Source organism: Athene noctua, chromosome 6 (assembly GCF_965140245.1).
Source record: "Athene noctua chromosome 6, bAthNoc1.hap1.1, whole genome shotgun sequence".
Taxonomy (NCBI): Eukaryota; Metazoa; Chordata; class Aves; order Strigiformes; family Strigidae; genus Athene; species Athene noctua.
In genome coordinates, this window is record NC_134042.1 from 37287107 (window position 1) to 37303675 (window position 16569).

General features: G+C 34.7%; 1 protein-coding gene across 3 annotated transcripts in view; it reads right to left on the reverse strand.

The window, feature by feature from the left end:
- Positions 1-16569, reverse strand: part of ATG2B (autophagy related 2B) — a 48618-nt gene that overhangs the window by 16499 nt on the left and 15550 nt on the right. For all 3 annotated transcript variants that reach the window (XM_074908612.1, XM_074908611.1, XM_074908613.1), the window contains exons 11-30: positions 16152-16413; positions 15161-15311; positions 14549-14641; positions 14188-14376; positions 12653-12926; positions 11730-11835; positions 10459-10651; positions 10176-10318; positions 9357-9514; positions 8939-9111; positions 8496-8646; positions 7427-7626; positions 6526-6606; positions 4699-4805; positions 4339-4431; positions 3499-3569; positions 2417-2493; positions 1914-2084; positions 1288-1429; positions 311-513 (exon numbers count right to left, since the gene is read on the reverse strand). In XM_074908612.1, the coding sequence (XP_074764713.1) occupies positions 311-513; positions 1288-1429; positions 1914-2084; positions 2417-2493; positions 3499-3569; positions 4339-4431; positions 4699-4805; positions 6526-6606; positions 7427-7626; positions 8496-8646; positions 8939-9111; positions 9357-9514; positions 10176-10318; positions 10459-10651; positions 11730-11835; positions 12653-12926; positions 14188-14376; positions 14549-14641; positions 15161-15311; positions 16152-16413 (3038 nt within the window). The remainder of the gene's footprint in view (positions 1-310; positions 514-1287; positions 1430-1913; positions 2085-2416; positions 2494-3498; positions 3570-4338; positions 4432-4698; positions 4806-6525; positions 6607-7426; positions 7627-8495; positions 8647-8938; positions 9112-9356; positions 9515-10175; positions 10319-10458; positions 10652-11729; positions 11836-12652; positions 12927-14187; positions 14377-14548; positions 14642-15160; positions 15312-16151; positions 16414-16569) is intronic.

The window sequence follows — 16569 nt, forward strand, 5'->3', positions numbered from 1 at the left end:
AATGGCAATAATAAAACATGACTAAAATGTAGGAAAACGGACAATTTAAATGGACAGTTTAAAGTAATATTCAGATCAGAGAATAATTACCTACTTATGAGGTATAGAAAAGCCATTATATATTTGAAAAGACTTTAATTCCTAACAGTAACAATGCATGAAGTCCTTTCAAACAGAAATATTTTTCTGCTAAAAATATCACTAAGCAATCCCCAAAAGCTATAAAGTCTAATTTGTCCAAGTCTTACACAGGCTTTTCTCTAATTTAGTTTATATATGGATTTTTTTAGTAATTCTCAAAGCTTCTTACAGCAACAGCAACTTTGGGTGCAAAAAGAATGCAGAAATCATCACTTTCTGCAGGAACATCTCCCATGGCCTCATTTATCAGGTGATGAGTGAATGAAGTGTAAGTGGGACTTGTATCCTGTGAGACATTTCCACTTTCGTCTGGAAACAGGAAGAGATCTGAACAAGATGGCTCCTGAGTTTGAGATCTGTCATCCATAACTCCTGGGAGTTGAAGGAAGGTGAAGAAAAAACATGCTTCAGTGTAAAAATCTTTATAAAATAGGAAAATATGAATAACCTAATAGTTAACCAAAATTTGTTACTTCAATTACATCAAGAGCATTTGCTTGAATCAATTCCTACTTTAAATAAAACCCAATTTTAAAAAATTAATCTACTGTACAACTGAAAGTGATTACAGTATAATTATAACTAGTTACTTGTTACCATCAAGACCACCTGACATCATGGAAATAGTGAAATTCTCTATTTGCAGTACAAAATACTTCACCAATTTAAACCTGGATTTAAATTTAGCCATGATGCAGAAGCCATAATCCTGTGATAAAATAATCTATTTTGTTCTAGCTGCTAAGTGAAAGATTTCCTCATAGCTGAAAGTACTTTCTGTATCATCCTCCTGGACTGCCTTCATATACAGAACAGAGGTCCCTGACTCCTCCACACTGCAGTATGCCATATAAACTTACACCCATAGTAACTCCTAGAGAATTTGGGGTCCTGACAAGAGTCCCACAAGGTCATATTCCTTCCCTGCTGTTTCAGTATCTCAGTAATGTGTATTTGACTAGAATCTTAAATTACTTTTGCATTACTGTTATTAAAAGCAAAAATCTGATAGTGTGCAGACTTCAGACATCAAAGATACGCTCCCGTTCTTGTTGCAGCACTTCTACGTACACAAAACATTCAATCCCACTTTCCTTCTGGAAAAGTTGTACTTTACATGTACTTATGCCTCCAGAGGATTCTTACCATTAGATTCTGGCTTCATGGCAGAAGCAGTCTGTTGAGTCTCAATTTCCTCCATTGCATCACTCATCAAATCCCGTAAAATCTGTTGCTCTGACTCAGCGAGGACTGGTCCATGGGAGGATGGCTGGCTGAAGGTCTCTACCTGTAAGAGAGGAACTACACATAGTTACGCCTTAAAGACAACTGCAATATCATGATGAATATGATTTTGCTAGAACAGCTTGATACACAGCTCTTTAAACTGTAAGAAGCAGCACCTTAACTTTATAAATAATCAAGTGAGCTGAAACTCCGAGCTACATGATTCATAAAGTACGTTAGAACATTCTGGTTCAGGACATTTAGATCATCAGAGGGTATTTAGATCATCATGTCCTGGAAATTCCTTCTTTAGATATAATTAAAGTACAATAGGTAAACAGCACAAAATATTTTAAAATATTAAGTAGTGACCAAAGCAGAAAAAAAGGTGCAATTTTACTCAAATATATTTTAAATCAGATGTAATCTGTTAATTTCTTTGCAGGAAATCTCATGTTCTTTGAAAATAGAAAGGGGATATCAGAATTAAAAACATATTACCAGGAAGCATAAAGTTAAGCTGATATTATCTTGCCATTTCATACCTTCATTTTTGGCTTGCTAACTCCACGTTTAATCTCTGTTTTAGCAGGTGGATGTAAATCACCATAACTTGCAATATACTGTATGAGATTCATTAGTGCAGCACATGAATCAGAGCAGGTACGAATATGGATTACATCACTGGAACAGTGCAGCTCAAAACGTGGTTTAGTCTAGATAACAACAATGAAAAAATAAGAACACACTTAAATCTATGGTTCCATAAAAATAGCATCTATACACAGCTGGTTTTAAATTATTTTACTTAACTAGTCAAAAAGGACTTAAAAATACATGTAAACTTTGTAAAATATGTATACAATTTACATTTTTAAATTTAAATGTGAAATGTGTTTACAGTTGTAAAAAATACATGTAAACTGTAAAGAAACCACACGTGTAAACTGACAAACCTTTCTTGATTCTAAGCATAATGAAGTCATTTTCAAATTACAATCTATCATGGAGATTTTACATTTTATTCTATTTGTGATTAAATACTTACCCTTTCCCCATCAGAATCAGACTTTACTGCTGTAATGGTTAGTTCCAACAGTCCCATATCCATAACACGAACATAATCTGAAAGACAAGTAATTAAAAGAAAAAAATTAAGACTTAATAACAAATATCATCCTTACTATACATTTTTGATTATTAAACCATTAGAAATAGCATGAGCATAAAAAGGGATCTTTTTTATCAAAACCTTTTATGTCACTGCCTTTCCTTCTTTTATTAGGATTACTTTCAGAGTTTAAGTTCCAGCTACTCAAATCAAGAACTCAAATCTTTTCAATCCAATGTATCACTCCCACTGCCACCATCTGTATGCAGTGTAATCTTTTATGGTATTTATCCTCATCCCATCTGTGTGAGTTTGAGAAACAGAGACACTCAGAAGTTGGGTGACTAAGCATCCTAGCAGTTTTTTAGTTGAAGTGAGAGAGAGGACACTTTCACGTGGTACTAATCTTTCAGTACCAAAAATAAGTTATTTCCCCTCTTGCTTGTTTAAACATAACAAGCATATCTTTACTCTGTCCTTCACTAGAGATCTCTTACTTAAGCTAAATACACACATTTGTGGGCACAGGATTTTATTATTTCTCCAATTAATTTATTAAATATTGATTCAAGTTCCTCAGTCCTTAAAGGTTGTTACATGAATGAGCGCAAACCAGTCGGTATCATTCTTTTCAGAACCTAGCCCTGTGACGTAACACCTTTCATGTTCAACTACTTAGAATATCTATCTCATAAAATAAGATATCTTTTCTATAAAGATTTCATTCTGTGCCAATCCAAGATTTTGAAAAATACGCTTTTTTCAAATACCCATTATGGAACTGTAACAAGGAAACGAAGGACTTGAAAGTTGCTGTTCTCTGACATACCTCTGCATCCACAAATCCAAACTAGAGCACTCGAGATTTTCATCAACCCTGCATTATTCATTCATATTCAATTTGCTGCTCCTTATGTCCCCAGACCTCTTCTTCAACAACCTTTATATGTGCTGAATATGCCTGTAATTTTGTTTCTTGAGGCTCTGAGACCCATTAGTCACATCTAAAACATCCTTACCTCTATGGAGGTTCACTGTAACAGTGTTGCACTTGTCAGACAGATGCAAAGCAGCTTCATCTAAAATTATCCTAAGATTTTAAAAAAGATGAAATAAACATGTTAAATAAAAAAAAAATTAAAACCACAAATATATCTAGCATATCTTAAACCTAAACTCTTCACTTTAACCTTTCATAATTTCCAAATCCATTGGTAATTAAGCACTGCAAGATATTTTTGCCATTGCTAATTACATTCTATTTGCATTTCAATATAAGTATTTGATTTTTCCTAGAATAAAAAGTAATGCTTTTGGCAAACAGAATTAACACTTACTTCCCTTTTCATCGTTTTTCTCTTTAATAAAGCAACAGACACATTTGTTTCAAAGGTCATTTCTAAGGTTTTATCATTAGAAACAAGCAAATTAATAGATGTTTCAAACCAGAATAGCTGTAACAGAATGAATATTCAACTAAAGTTGAAAAAAAAAAATTAAAAAATTAGAGATGTTCAGTAATCACTAAATATTTCCTTAATTAATATCCTATCTCCAAATAACAAATCTTTAAAAAATCTTAAGGTGCTACTAATTGACAGAATAGACACAATTTCATTTCAGGACATCTTTCAACCTAATTAAAAACTGCAGAATTGCTAGTTGTTTAAGAAAACCATTCAACTGAAAGAAAAAAGTATTTAAGCTAATAAAAGTATTACACATGAGCAAAGTATATTTCAAAAGATGTAAAACAGTATGACCTTTTACACAACACAAATGCTTCCTAGTTCAAAAAAGCAGACAGGTATTACAAGTTTTACAGGAGCTTCCATGTTTCACAATCATTTAAATTATACCTGAGAGTAGAAGAGGATTTATCGACTGCAACACTGCTGGAAATGCTGAAAGTTTCAACAGTAAGTAGAGATCTGACTGGCAAAAACAAGGGCCTAACAACAAATCGGAAAAAAAAAAATTAATACTCTGTACCTAGTCAGAAGTGCAAAGTCTTACAGGTTAGCTAACCAGATCTTCCCAGGCCTAGGCAAGTGCTTATCCTACTTTAAATTTCTTACAGTTTAAGCGATTTCTGTTAAATATTGTTTTCCAAACAAGCCTAAATAAATATTCTTTACAATACACAAACTCAAATATTCCTAAAGAATAAATGTATAGCTGCAGTGCCACCAAGTCACATACAGTTGCATTTTATTTACCTGTAATCAAGAGCACAACTCCACAGATGCACGTGAAAAGTTGTAATTGTAGCTGGAGGATTATATCCCAGAACAGGCTCATCAGAAATATTCAAAAAATATAAAATCTAAAAATCAGAAACATATTATTATAGTATTTCAATATCTGTTAAATTAATAAACAATTATGCATCAGAAAAGAAAATCTGTAACAGGTATGGCAATAAAATGTTTGATTAGTAGAAGGAAAAGGAAGTGAACAATCTCAGATACTTAAACGTGCTTACCCAGTATGTGAACATAGAAAACCATGGAATGTAAACAGGGAAAAAAATAGATGCCAACTGCAGCCTCAAAGGTACGGAAAAGACCAATCCACAAATGCCTAAGTGGCTTCTTGTATAATGTCTCCCAATCCATTTTCAAAGCTTTTCCCAAATAAAGTCTCATTCATCTTTCTTTGCAGTAGTTATTATAGTGTATTTTCTTTTCCATCTTTATCCAAAGAGTCAACTTTTCTTGTAATACTGTACATTGTTAAAGTTATCTTCAAGAAATCTTTCTTTTTCTTAGGGGGGGGGGGGGGGGGGGGCAAGAAATATGCTCAGAATCAGAAATATGTGCACATCCATTGCTTTTTTATGTATTACTACTGCATAAAATGAACTCCTATCCTCCTCTTCAATATCTGTCATAGTTCTCTCTCAAATACGTTACACTAACACTCTTCTCAAACTATTCCAAGCCTGAGACATACCAACACTGCTAGCCTTCTAGTTAGTAGTTTCTTCTACCCACCTCTTCAGCCAATTTTTTATTTCTCCCTCCAAAAAAGATTCCCAAGTGCATTACAAGCAATGTTAATTGAGCAAAAATTCACAGAGCAAATAAGCAACACGGTGTTAAAGCAGGCTACACAAACACAGGAATACCATGCTGAGACACAGCAGAGTCCAAAGCACTAAGTTCAGCTTCATACAGTTATTCAATAAAAACACATGGGAAAAGAAGCATACCATACATACTGAAGGTTAAACAGGATAAGCTCCAGTGTCAGGGTTTATTTTCTGTAATCCAGTACAATGTAAGTACATGGAGCTATACTGCTACTGTGCTAATGGCATGTCCTAGCTCATACCTGTTTACACACAGCTTCCAGATCAAGGTTCTGTAGCCCTGTCTCCTAATGCTATACCTCTGCATCCACACGTATCTGTACAACCCTTCTAATTCAGAAGTTTGCATTTCAGGCATTTATGTAAACTGCTAGTTACTACTTTCCCAAAGTTGTCTGCTCCCTTACTGCTACTCAAATGATGTAACACAGGAAAAAGACAAGGGAGAAACAGGACTTGAGGAATGAAGTGAGCAGAAGGAGCAAATAAAGAAATGCTTTCACTGCTGCAACTAGCACATTTTTTTGGTTTGAGGGTGTTCTTTTACATCAAGGATTACCCAAGTACTTGGATAGTGTTGGACTATTGAGATTTTCCATCTGAATTTAAGAAAAAAAAAACAAGAAAAAAACAAACAAACAAACAAACAAACAAAAAACCCCAAAAAACCCCACAACACCAAAAACCCCAGAACCTCCCTGACATCTGACATGTTGTGGGCAGAGATTTAGGATGATGAGAGAAACTATAACAAATGAATGCACAAATAATTTAGGAGCAAGATTACAGTCTGTCGAAGGTCTCAAACAGAGACAAGAAAGAACATGAAGAGTAACCCAAGACACTGCATAGTACAGATTCTTCCATCAAGGTTTAGTTTGATACTTAAAGCAGTTGTTAACCAGTGAGGCTGAAATGGAAGATGTAGTTGAGAAAACTGTAGAAGCCTGACCTGTTCATGCCAGCTTAAACCTGAAGGCAGTACTCTGTGCTGAAGGGTGGCTCCTCTTAGTCCAACAGCGACTAGAAATTCCTGTACAAGAAAGTTGCATGAGTTAGTTTACATGAAATACATGTAGCTATTTGACAACTAGATTATTAAATAGTCATCCTTTTGCTCCCAGAATCTCCACGTGTCTAGAAATGAAGAAAGTCTAACACTTTCTGTAACAGAATAGTTTAGAAAAGACAATTTTGTGGTGGTAATAGGAAGGGAGGCTACCTGTTCTTTCTGGGATTCACCAGCACACACCAGGAGTACCAACCCCATGGAGTTCATTCTTAACGCTGTTCAAGTCTGAGTCAAGTGAGCCCCTGTGACATCGTGCTGGTCCACAGATTCCTTCTCTAGATAACTCTACCAACCTGTCTGTCACCACTGTGCCAACTAAGAGGTCATGCTTTAGCCATGCTAATGAATGTTCCTGTCAAAGCCAAACACACCACTCCTTTACCAGTACCGCTCCAAATAGGTAAACAAAGGCTGCCTATTAGATGACACTGCTCATAAGCCGAGCAGAAAGCTTTTAACGCTTTATATTTGTTTTTCCTTGGTTTGGCAACAGATTAAAACTCAACGAAAGAAAAACATGAAAAAGGTCAACCAGCCAAGAAATGCATTCAGGAAAGAAATATGGCATGATCAAAGTGAAGCACTGGCAGAATTAGTAAATTATGCTGATATGTAAATTTTACAAGGTGCGCAAAAATTTTTAACAGAAAATTACAGTTTGAGAATGAACAGCTCAAATATATGGTTTCTTCATCTATAATTCTTGTAACCCCACATTTAGATGCTTCCATATAAGCTGAAGTAACACAAATTAGAAAAGCACAAATTTAAAAACACAAACCTTTGTATTGCTCTCTATCTTATCTGATTGGATTTTGACTGCAACAGTCAGCATACTTGGACAATCTACTCCTACACCATCTGAAGTGATCCTGCTAAGACCATCTTCTTCAGAAAAACAAATAGTAGGTTCTAACCAATGGGGACGTATTGTGCTGGGCAGTCGTACTTCAGAGGAAGGGACGACCCCTTCTACCATACCTGCAAGAGATTTTAAAATGAGCCATCTTGTGTTTCAAAGCTGTTACTGAGAAAGAGTTATGAAAAATCCTTTTTATGTTTAATGCACTGAAATTATTTTAACTACCAAAGCTAGTCATGCACACTGACAACCAGAAACTGTGCAGGGGAGGTTACAGGTGATCCAGTATTTAAAACCATGGTTCTAGCTAAAGTCTTCAATGTGACTATAGGGGTTTTTTATTTACCCCCAAAAATGGCAAAGTTGAAATAAAGGACAGAAATATCCTATGGGTTACATGGACTGACAGGATTACGTGTCTCCTTTTCGTTTTATGAAATGGTGCAGGTTAACTGCTAAACACACAATAATTAACCCTTGCACTGAAAATCCATTAACTTGACTACCACTGATTCAGAGACATTTGAAGGGAAAACCTTAAAAGGTTTGACTACATGGGGGTTACCAGCCATAAAAACTATATAGTCAACTTAAAACTGTTCACCTGCTGACAACAACTAGCTAACCAGGAAAGATACAGTAGCCACTGGTAATATGTACCTTTTAAAATTAAATAGCCAATAATATGTAGGAAGTGTGTACTTTCATAATAAAGAACAAGCTGCACAGTCAAATTGCCAAAGGACCAGAATATCTTTAAAGACCAGCAGCTGCCAATGAAAGTTTGATCTAAACTGTAACTAAGTAAATACAGTTATCATGAAGTGGTATTACTGTAGTATTTAGGAGCATTAGCCCTGAACTAAATCTACTGTGCTAAAATGATACATGATCACAAGTAGGGGGGGGAAAAAAGACAGCATTCTAAAAAAACCAAGTTTATCTCATATCAAATTTAGCCCCAAAGCCACCTCAACCCTAACCCTACCTTGATGATACAAATTGAGGCTGCTACAATGGACGCACACATAGTGTCTGTCCTCAAAGCCTTCATATTTAGTCACGCTGAAAAGTGACCCACTGTTGAACTCAAACCAGAATTCGCCGTATTTTCCTTCCAGTGTACTTCCATCATCCTGCTGAAGAACAGAAATGATACAATTGTTTGCTGAGTTTGCTGCAGTTAGCCTGAACTAACACAACGCTTCCTACCAATACATATTTTACTGTTTGCATTTACTTATTCTCAAAAAAATCAAACAGAACCAGTAAAATACTGTGTTGCATTACTGTCTAGTTACAGTACAACAGTATGAAGATTACAGAGTTACTGTTGTAAACACGTGTTCCTTCCAAAAACAGTACATACAGCATGAAGGGGATCCCACGGTCAAATCAACAGAACAACTTTTTCCAGCCCCAGTTTCTCACCTTTACATCTGTGAAGACTGACACTAATCCATGTGTCACATTTAGCTGAACAGACAGAAAGCTTTGTGCATTCTTATTCTGAGAGTCAAGTTTTTTCCTTCTGCGTGAACGATAGTTTGGATCAACGGTGGAATAATACTGTAGTGTTTCTTCCTCAGACCCACTCTCATCATCTAATAGATAAAATGAAAAGCAACTAACTAGTACGCATACTATGCCAATAACTTGTTTTTCCATCAGTAATGTGATTCAATTTCACTTATTTTACTTATGTAAACAGTAATCTATGTTTTTTCTTCCTAGTTTAAATAAATCCATTCTTATAAGTCTAAAAAGTCTTTCCTCTGTCAGCTTAATCACTTCAGCCAATTATGCTTTTAAATCACTATAGTTATAGATTATTTAATAAGTGTATTACCATAATGAACTGCAGATTTAAATTGACTGAAGCTGTCTTTACTGAAAGTGTTGATGAGCTGGCTGGCCACAGATAGTCCAACACCATAAGAAAGGTTTTCAAATGTTTCTACAGGAGATGGAGCTGTGGGTTCCCACAACAACAAATCGTTGCTGATCCTAGGAAGAAAGAGATTATCATTATACAAAAATATATTACTATATTCCCACTTAATAATATAAGGTCAGTCAAGCAGTATTTCCTTTGTAAACTTCAAATAACAGATTCCAGATTTCATAAACACAAAATAAAAATGTTCAAGAGCACAAGAAAGAATAACATATTCATGAGTAAAAGCAATGAGTAATAAAAGTAACTTTTTTCTGTAATTATAGTATGCACATATCAAAGTCTAACATCTGACATTGACAAAAGTACCTCTATTAGTAGGTGTATAATTAGCTCAGTAGGTTGGAGGAGGGGTGACAAAATGCTTTTTTGATCACATAAATTTTCAAACAACGTTGCAGGAAACATTAGTTCTTACGACTTCAAGTGAGTCTGTGTCTGTTGAGATATTAACTATTTAACTTTAGCCTTTATTCACAAAATCTGCCAAACACTTTTTAGCAGCTGGTTGCTATGGCACCTATCAGATATACGACACAGTGGTGTCTCTGATGTTAACTTGGAAGAATATTTATATAGCATTTTATGTTCTTAGAAAACTATACAAATGAACTCCTGCTGTAGCTGCTTATTCAATTGCTTTTATCAACAGTGAGTACAGAACTAGAAGTACAGGTCACGATAACCAAGCAAAACAATTACCATACTTGCCTATTGTAAAGTTTTTCATAAAAGCTTTTGTTTGGTAGCGTTAAGTGAACGTTTGGTAACATGAGTTCCAGTACATAATGAGAATTGCTAATTGTTTTATCCTGAAACTCGGTCATTTCAACTACATCTCCTGGCATCACCATCTGAAAAAAAAAAAAAAGAAAAAGTCCCTCTCAAGTTAAAAACAAAAAAACAAACAAAAGCCAAAAGATACATATAAAGTAGTGAGAATATATAGTTTTGTCTACCATAAGCACAAATCAGTAACAAAATTTCATAGTACCTCTTCATTTTCAAACATGACCCTACGAGAAGAAAAAGGAGAAGGCTCTGGTCTTCTAATATCACAGACATCCTTCAAAGAATGAGACCCTCCTTCTTCTTCCTCTTGAAAGTTATTATCACCTTCTTCCTCCTCAGCTGCTATCCTTTCCAGAATAGAGTGCACAGCCAGGGGGTTTATTTTCAATACAATCCTGACATTGGAGAAGTTATATAGAATAAGCCATTAGAGATGCTTAGAATTTTTATATAGATGCCCAGTCACATGTCCCCTAGCTCTACTAACTGGCCATTAAATACACAACAGACTTAAATAGCAAAAAGACCAAGGATTTTTTTATTAGACAGTAACATATTTTATTAGACACAGTGATATCATTAAGAAAAAACCCCAAACTTATAGGCACAAAGGGACATGGAAGAACCACCATCAGGTGAAAAGGTTAGTGTCTGCTTTTCTCAATTCCATCAGGGAACCATCAGGTCATCTAAGAAAAACCTAGCGCTCTCCCAGAACAATGCTTGTATCATTACATCACCAACAGCTATTAAAAAATGCTCTGCTACATGACTTAGTACATTACATACACCCAGTTTTAGAAAAATCGGTATCATTATAATATACCATGCTGAAAAAAATGTACATACAAACATGCTGTCAGAAAGCCACTACATTTTGTGGCAAAAGAAAAAAAAAAAAAAAAAAAAAAATCAAAAAGAGGCAAATCAAGAATTGCCTCTTTAAACATCTTATTACATGCCACAGATGTTAGGTCCTTCTGTTCAGTAACTCTGAAGTACTGTGTTGCCTTACATGTGATATAAGCTGCAATAATTCAGTCACAAAATAATGACCCTTATTGTTGTTACAGCTTTATACCAGCTTATATTAATATTCTAGTGCAAAATTCAACTGAGATTTTTTTTTTTGTTTAGTATTCAGTCTTGAAAAGTAAAAGCAGGAGAAAAAGTAAAAAGTGGCAAAAACCCCCAAAAGTGGGAGAAAGTTTTAAGTCTCTAATCATTTAGTAGACCTTCATGGAAATTTACTCAAGTCTAGGCAGAAACCATTATAGATTAAAACATCTTGTATTACTATAAATGTAGGAGTTAGGTTTTGTTTCTTTTTCAATAGCTACATATTCTTTCTTTGCAAATTATTTTAAAGCATTTACCACACAGGCAGTCTGCATTAAAATAAAAAAAAAGAAAAAAAATAGTACTTCATAAAAATCCAAACAACTTGCATTAAGAAACAAAACATTATTTTACCGAGGCCAGTCAAAACTGTCAGATGATGATGTTATATCTCCATCTATGCCACCGGACACTTGAAAAAACTTTACTGGTGCTTCTGCATTATCTTCTTCAAATGAACCTGAATAGAAAAATATTTTTTAAAAAATTAACACAGGAATGACAGCTGCTAACTTCAGGTGCCCACTCCTCAGGTTGGAGTCCAACAGGATAACTTGTAAATGTTATTACTAAGGTACTTAAGAAAGTTTAGTCATCTTCTCTGCCAAAAATTAAATACAAATTTTTAGAAACAAAAATTTCAGATTATCTTCTAGCTAGCAGCATCCAGAAAGCCAAATGCTTCTAATACATAGATATCTACAGTTACAGCACCACTACATAATGACACAGCCTTGAAAAGTACACAGAATGACAAATCAGCAGAGAAGTTTGCACATATAAACCAGTCTCATGGATTTATTACTTTGAAAGATATTAGAGGCATAAAACTATTAAATTTTTCTCAGTGACATCATTTAGGACATCACTCACTTCGTTTCTAGACTTGAGATTCCTAGTTTGTGTATCTGTACTATCCCTCTACAAATCTACAAAACTTACCCTAACACCATGATCAAGACGACAGATACCCTTAATTGAAACAAACTGGTATAACAATGTAACAACAACAACAAACCACCAGCAGAAATACTAGTTTAGATTTCAAAAACAAAAATGCAAGCACTACACCTACATATATTAGCTTCTCCTCCTAGCAGTATTATTTTGAGTTATGCTGATACTTAGCACAGAACCTAAACTGCAGCAGAGAGATCTGCTCCAAAATTCAGGTGGAAAGACACTCCCCTGTGTTAAACCATACAAGAGGACAATTTTTCAACTACATAATATCTGGGAAAACAAGGAGTATTTTAATATAATGTTAACGTTCTTACCAGTTAGCTCTTTAAAGGTAAGTTCTAATTTAACTTGTTCTGGAGTTGACCCTCCTATAAACTCAGTTTTAAATTCCACATCTGTAAATTCAAGATGAAGAATCTCCTTCTGAAGCGATTTCTTAAACCATGGTCCTCGTTCCTGATCTGACCGTAGGTCAGGTATTGGGAAGCGAACAGAGAGATTTAATGCTGGAGCAGTGACTTGAACTGAAACTCTACAGTTTGCAGGAGTATGTGAATCATCCAGAAAAACTTCAGTAAATGCTTTATGCTAAAAAACAAAGAAAAAAACCAAAAACAACCTAAATTAGAAGTAATAGCACTAAAAATTACTATGGGGAAAGCTTTTGATAATGTAATATCTAAAAATGAGAGACATTAATTTTTCATGTATCAGAGAAAACACATTAGGACCAAAACATATTAGGACCAATTATTATTACTCTTCAGATATTTTCCTTTTATGGGTGCTTTTAAGCTTCTACTTAGAAGTATTTGCAGGTTAGCCATTTTTTTAATGAGAGAGTGAGTGTACCAAACAATACTCAGCTGCAGTTCGGAAGTATCACGTCTCATTTTTTTTAGAAAAATGCTATTGTTGAGAAGGCAGGAACTACTATCATAGATATTAGCCCATCTCAGTAAATCATGGCTTCCAGATCCTATCACTGATGTGTCATTCAAAACCTCCCTGAACATAGCTTATTGCTGGCCATCATTGAAAATAACCAAACTTTCAGATCACAACAGATAGAAATTACTGATGTCTTAAATTTTTTTTAAATGAGGATTCTCTTAAATAAGTTTTGAAGACTAATTTTTCTGTAATCAGTCAATGCAGCGATAAAATTACATGAAGATACTTGTTGCTGTGCAGAAAATCAGTTAGTTGCATTAATCCTTCCTCATGTATTTCAAGAAAAGCCTTCAAGTTTTATATTATTGAGCTAATTATACTAACACTTAAATCCTGCTGACAACCTGAACCAAGACAAACAAGCTCCCACTTCTTCTGTTGGTCCTCAATCACTAGAATGCAATGCATACGTTCCCCATCCTTTCTACTACCTACCCCAAAAGCAGGTAAGGCACAGCAGAGGCAACTGGGCTGACTAACACCTGAGTATTTCAATATAGAAGTGGAATTGTCATCAACAGTTTGTATCAACTGCTGGAGAGCATGATGGGACAGATTAGGGATTAGACAGTCAAGATTCCTCTTTTTTTGTCCAGAGACATTTATGCACTTTGTGAAGCAACTACCATAGTCTTTAGGTGTGTTATCAAGCATACAATCACTGAATCCAAAATTAGTATCTACATAAGGTGTCTACCCTTCTGTATCAGAAAAAAAAAAAAAAAAAAACCAACAAAAAACAACAAAACACCCCCCAGACATACCCAAAACCAAAAACCAAAAACCCAACCACCACAAATCAATCAGAATCAGCAATCTTGGGCTTAGTGCAATCCTGTCTTCCTCCTGCAAAAAAAATCAGCAAGTCTATCAATCAATTCCACTTTTAACTTACCAGATTTATGTGCTTGTTGTAAGAAGCATACATGTGAGACGCCATCATCTCCACTGTAGTTAGTTTCTGTGGTTGAAGTAAGGAATTTAATCTGTCTACAATACTAATATCCAGCTCACAAAACACTGGACTTAACTTTATTTGTAGCTCTGCCTTCTGCGGAACAGAACTGAGTCTCCCTTGACTACCCTGAAAACAAAGAGGAAAAGCACTAAAATCCTTAAAACCAACTGAGTGAAACAAATGATAATAATCAAGAGTTAAGAACTGTTTTACAAGAAAGATAGCCTTCTGTTAAAATGAACAAAATTAGACAAAGGCTATTATACAGAGACTTGGTGTTTTTAACCTCCCACCTTACCTGAGGTCCTCTATTATCTGAATGCTTATAATGAAGCTGAAGGCATGGCATAGCATGAGAATCATTTCCTTCTTCAGAATGAAATGTCAGCAGCTTTAGAATAAAATAGAGTTAAAAATACTTAATAGATAAGGAGGAAAAAGTTGCCACAGGGAAAAATATTTATGGCATTTGACCTAGAACAGACAGTAGGTAAACCTACATTCAAGTCAACAAACAAAGCTCCAGCCCAGCTTACTCAATCCACTTATTCAGCCACTTCACTGGATGTCTCTGACCATTAGAAGAGCTGGAAGACTAATCATCACCCAGAGAAACCTTCACATCGCTCAACTCCCACCAGTTAGTTCTTGGAGAACATTTACTCTACTTCCCAAACTGTTATTCAGCATATTTATAAAAGAAGGAAACTAGCCAAATTTGGCTACTTAACACTATTGCTGTCAGGTGTGACAATTGGTTGCTTCGCTATTTGAGCTTGCAATTAAAGTGTGGCCTTTTAAAACCATAACATACTCCAAAAAAAATTTAACTTCCAACCATTTTAAAATCTAGCATTCTCAGTTATAAACTTTTCTTTGCTATGGGACTTCCAATATTTTTTTTACGTACCTCTGTATAATGAGGCTGAATGGAATGAGAGTCAGTGGAAAAAAGGCATTCCAGGAACTCCATATCCCCAATGGATAAATCAGTACTAAAACTTCGAGAGGCAGTCCTTTGTCTTTGTTCATAAGACACTTTGATGCCAGTACCTATAAATCTGAATTATGAAAATTATGAATTAGGAAAAGAAGCATAAAACAATAAAAATTAAGAAAAGTCAAGATTTAAACAGGTAAAAAAAGAATCACTACAATCCTTTTAAAAAATCATTAAACCCACCATAATTTTTTCAAAAATAAGATAAAATTCTAACAGATTATAGCTTTAGCAACAACGACAATGGAGCTGACTTAAGTCACACATTCAGCAATGGTCAGTATAGAGAAATTTGTTAAGAACACTTCAGACATCTAACTTACAGTGCAGTTCACATAAAGGTGGGAGTCTAACATCCTTATATAGAGAATGCAAAAGAAAAATGCCTCATGAAATGTAAATTACACATATAAGAAAAATACATATACACCATTAAATATTTTACTTCATACACTGTACTGAGACAGTAAAAACTTCTGGAAAAAAAGACTGTTGACTAACTTACTGATACACTATTTTGCACTATGTAAAACTCCAAGCTCCTTCAAGGAGAATTCCCTGTAAGATGGTCCTGTAAAATACAGCTATTTCTAAAGAAACAGTTTACTTAATGATACCTGACTCTCTAGATTTCTGTGGTAGAAACTGTACCTAGTTTACTTCATCTATTGTTGAAAAGAGTTAGGTTGATTGTAATGTTTATGCATTTTTCTTTTTTTATTATGAAAAAAACAAGTCTTGGACAAGAGATGTCAAAATTCAAGGCTATTTTGAAATTAACAAAAAAGTCTAACGCAATTCAAATATTAAGTGACAATTCCTATGAAAATAAACTTACTTTATTCAAATTTACTTAAAAGGTATTTTTGTTAATTGTATTTATTAATAAGCAAAGTTATACCTAAGGTGATCATGAGAACAAGCTTCTGCAAATACTTCTCGGAAGGACAGAAAATCTTCTGTTGAAAACTTAACTGGCTCAATCTTTTCTATTCGGGTAAAGAAATCCCGAGCCATTGGTGTCAATGGGTTAAGGTTCAGTGAACTTTCAGGTGGGGGTAAAGGGTCAATATGAAGTACAGACACTGAGAAAGTTCCAACTGCCAGTCTAAAAAGAAGCTCAGGTCTGGATTCATCCACAGAAACAGATCTGGATGGAATAGCTGAAATACAAAATTAAGTTCACGTAATTTTTCAGCAATAACACATTTATAAAGTCATCTTACTTTAGATTTTCATTTCTTTTTACCAAGTTGCTGCATAACAATTCATTTTCAGAATTATCTAGGGAGCAGAATGCTAAACAACATTTTTACTTA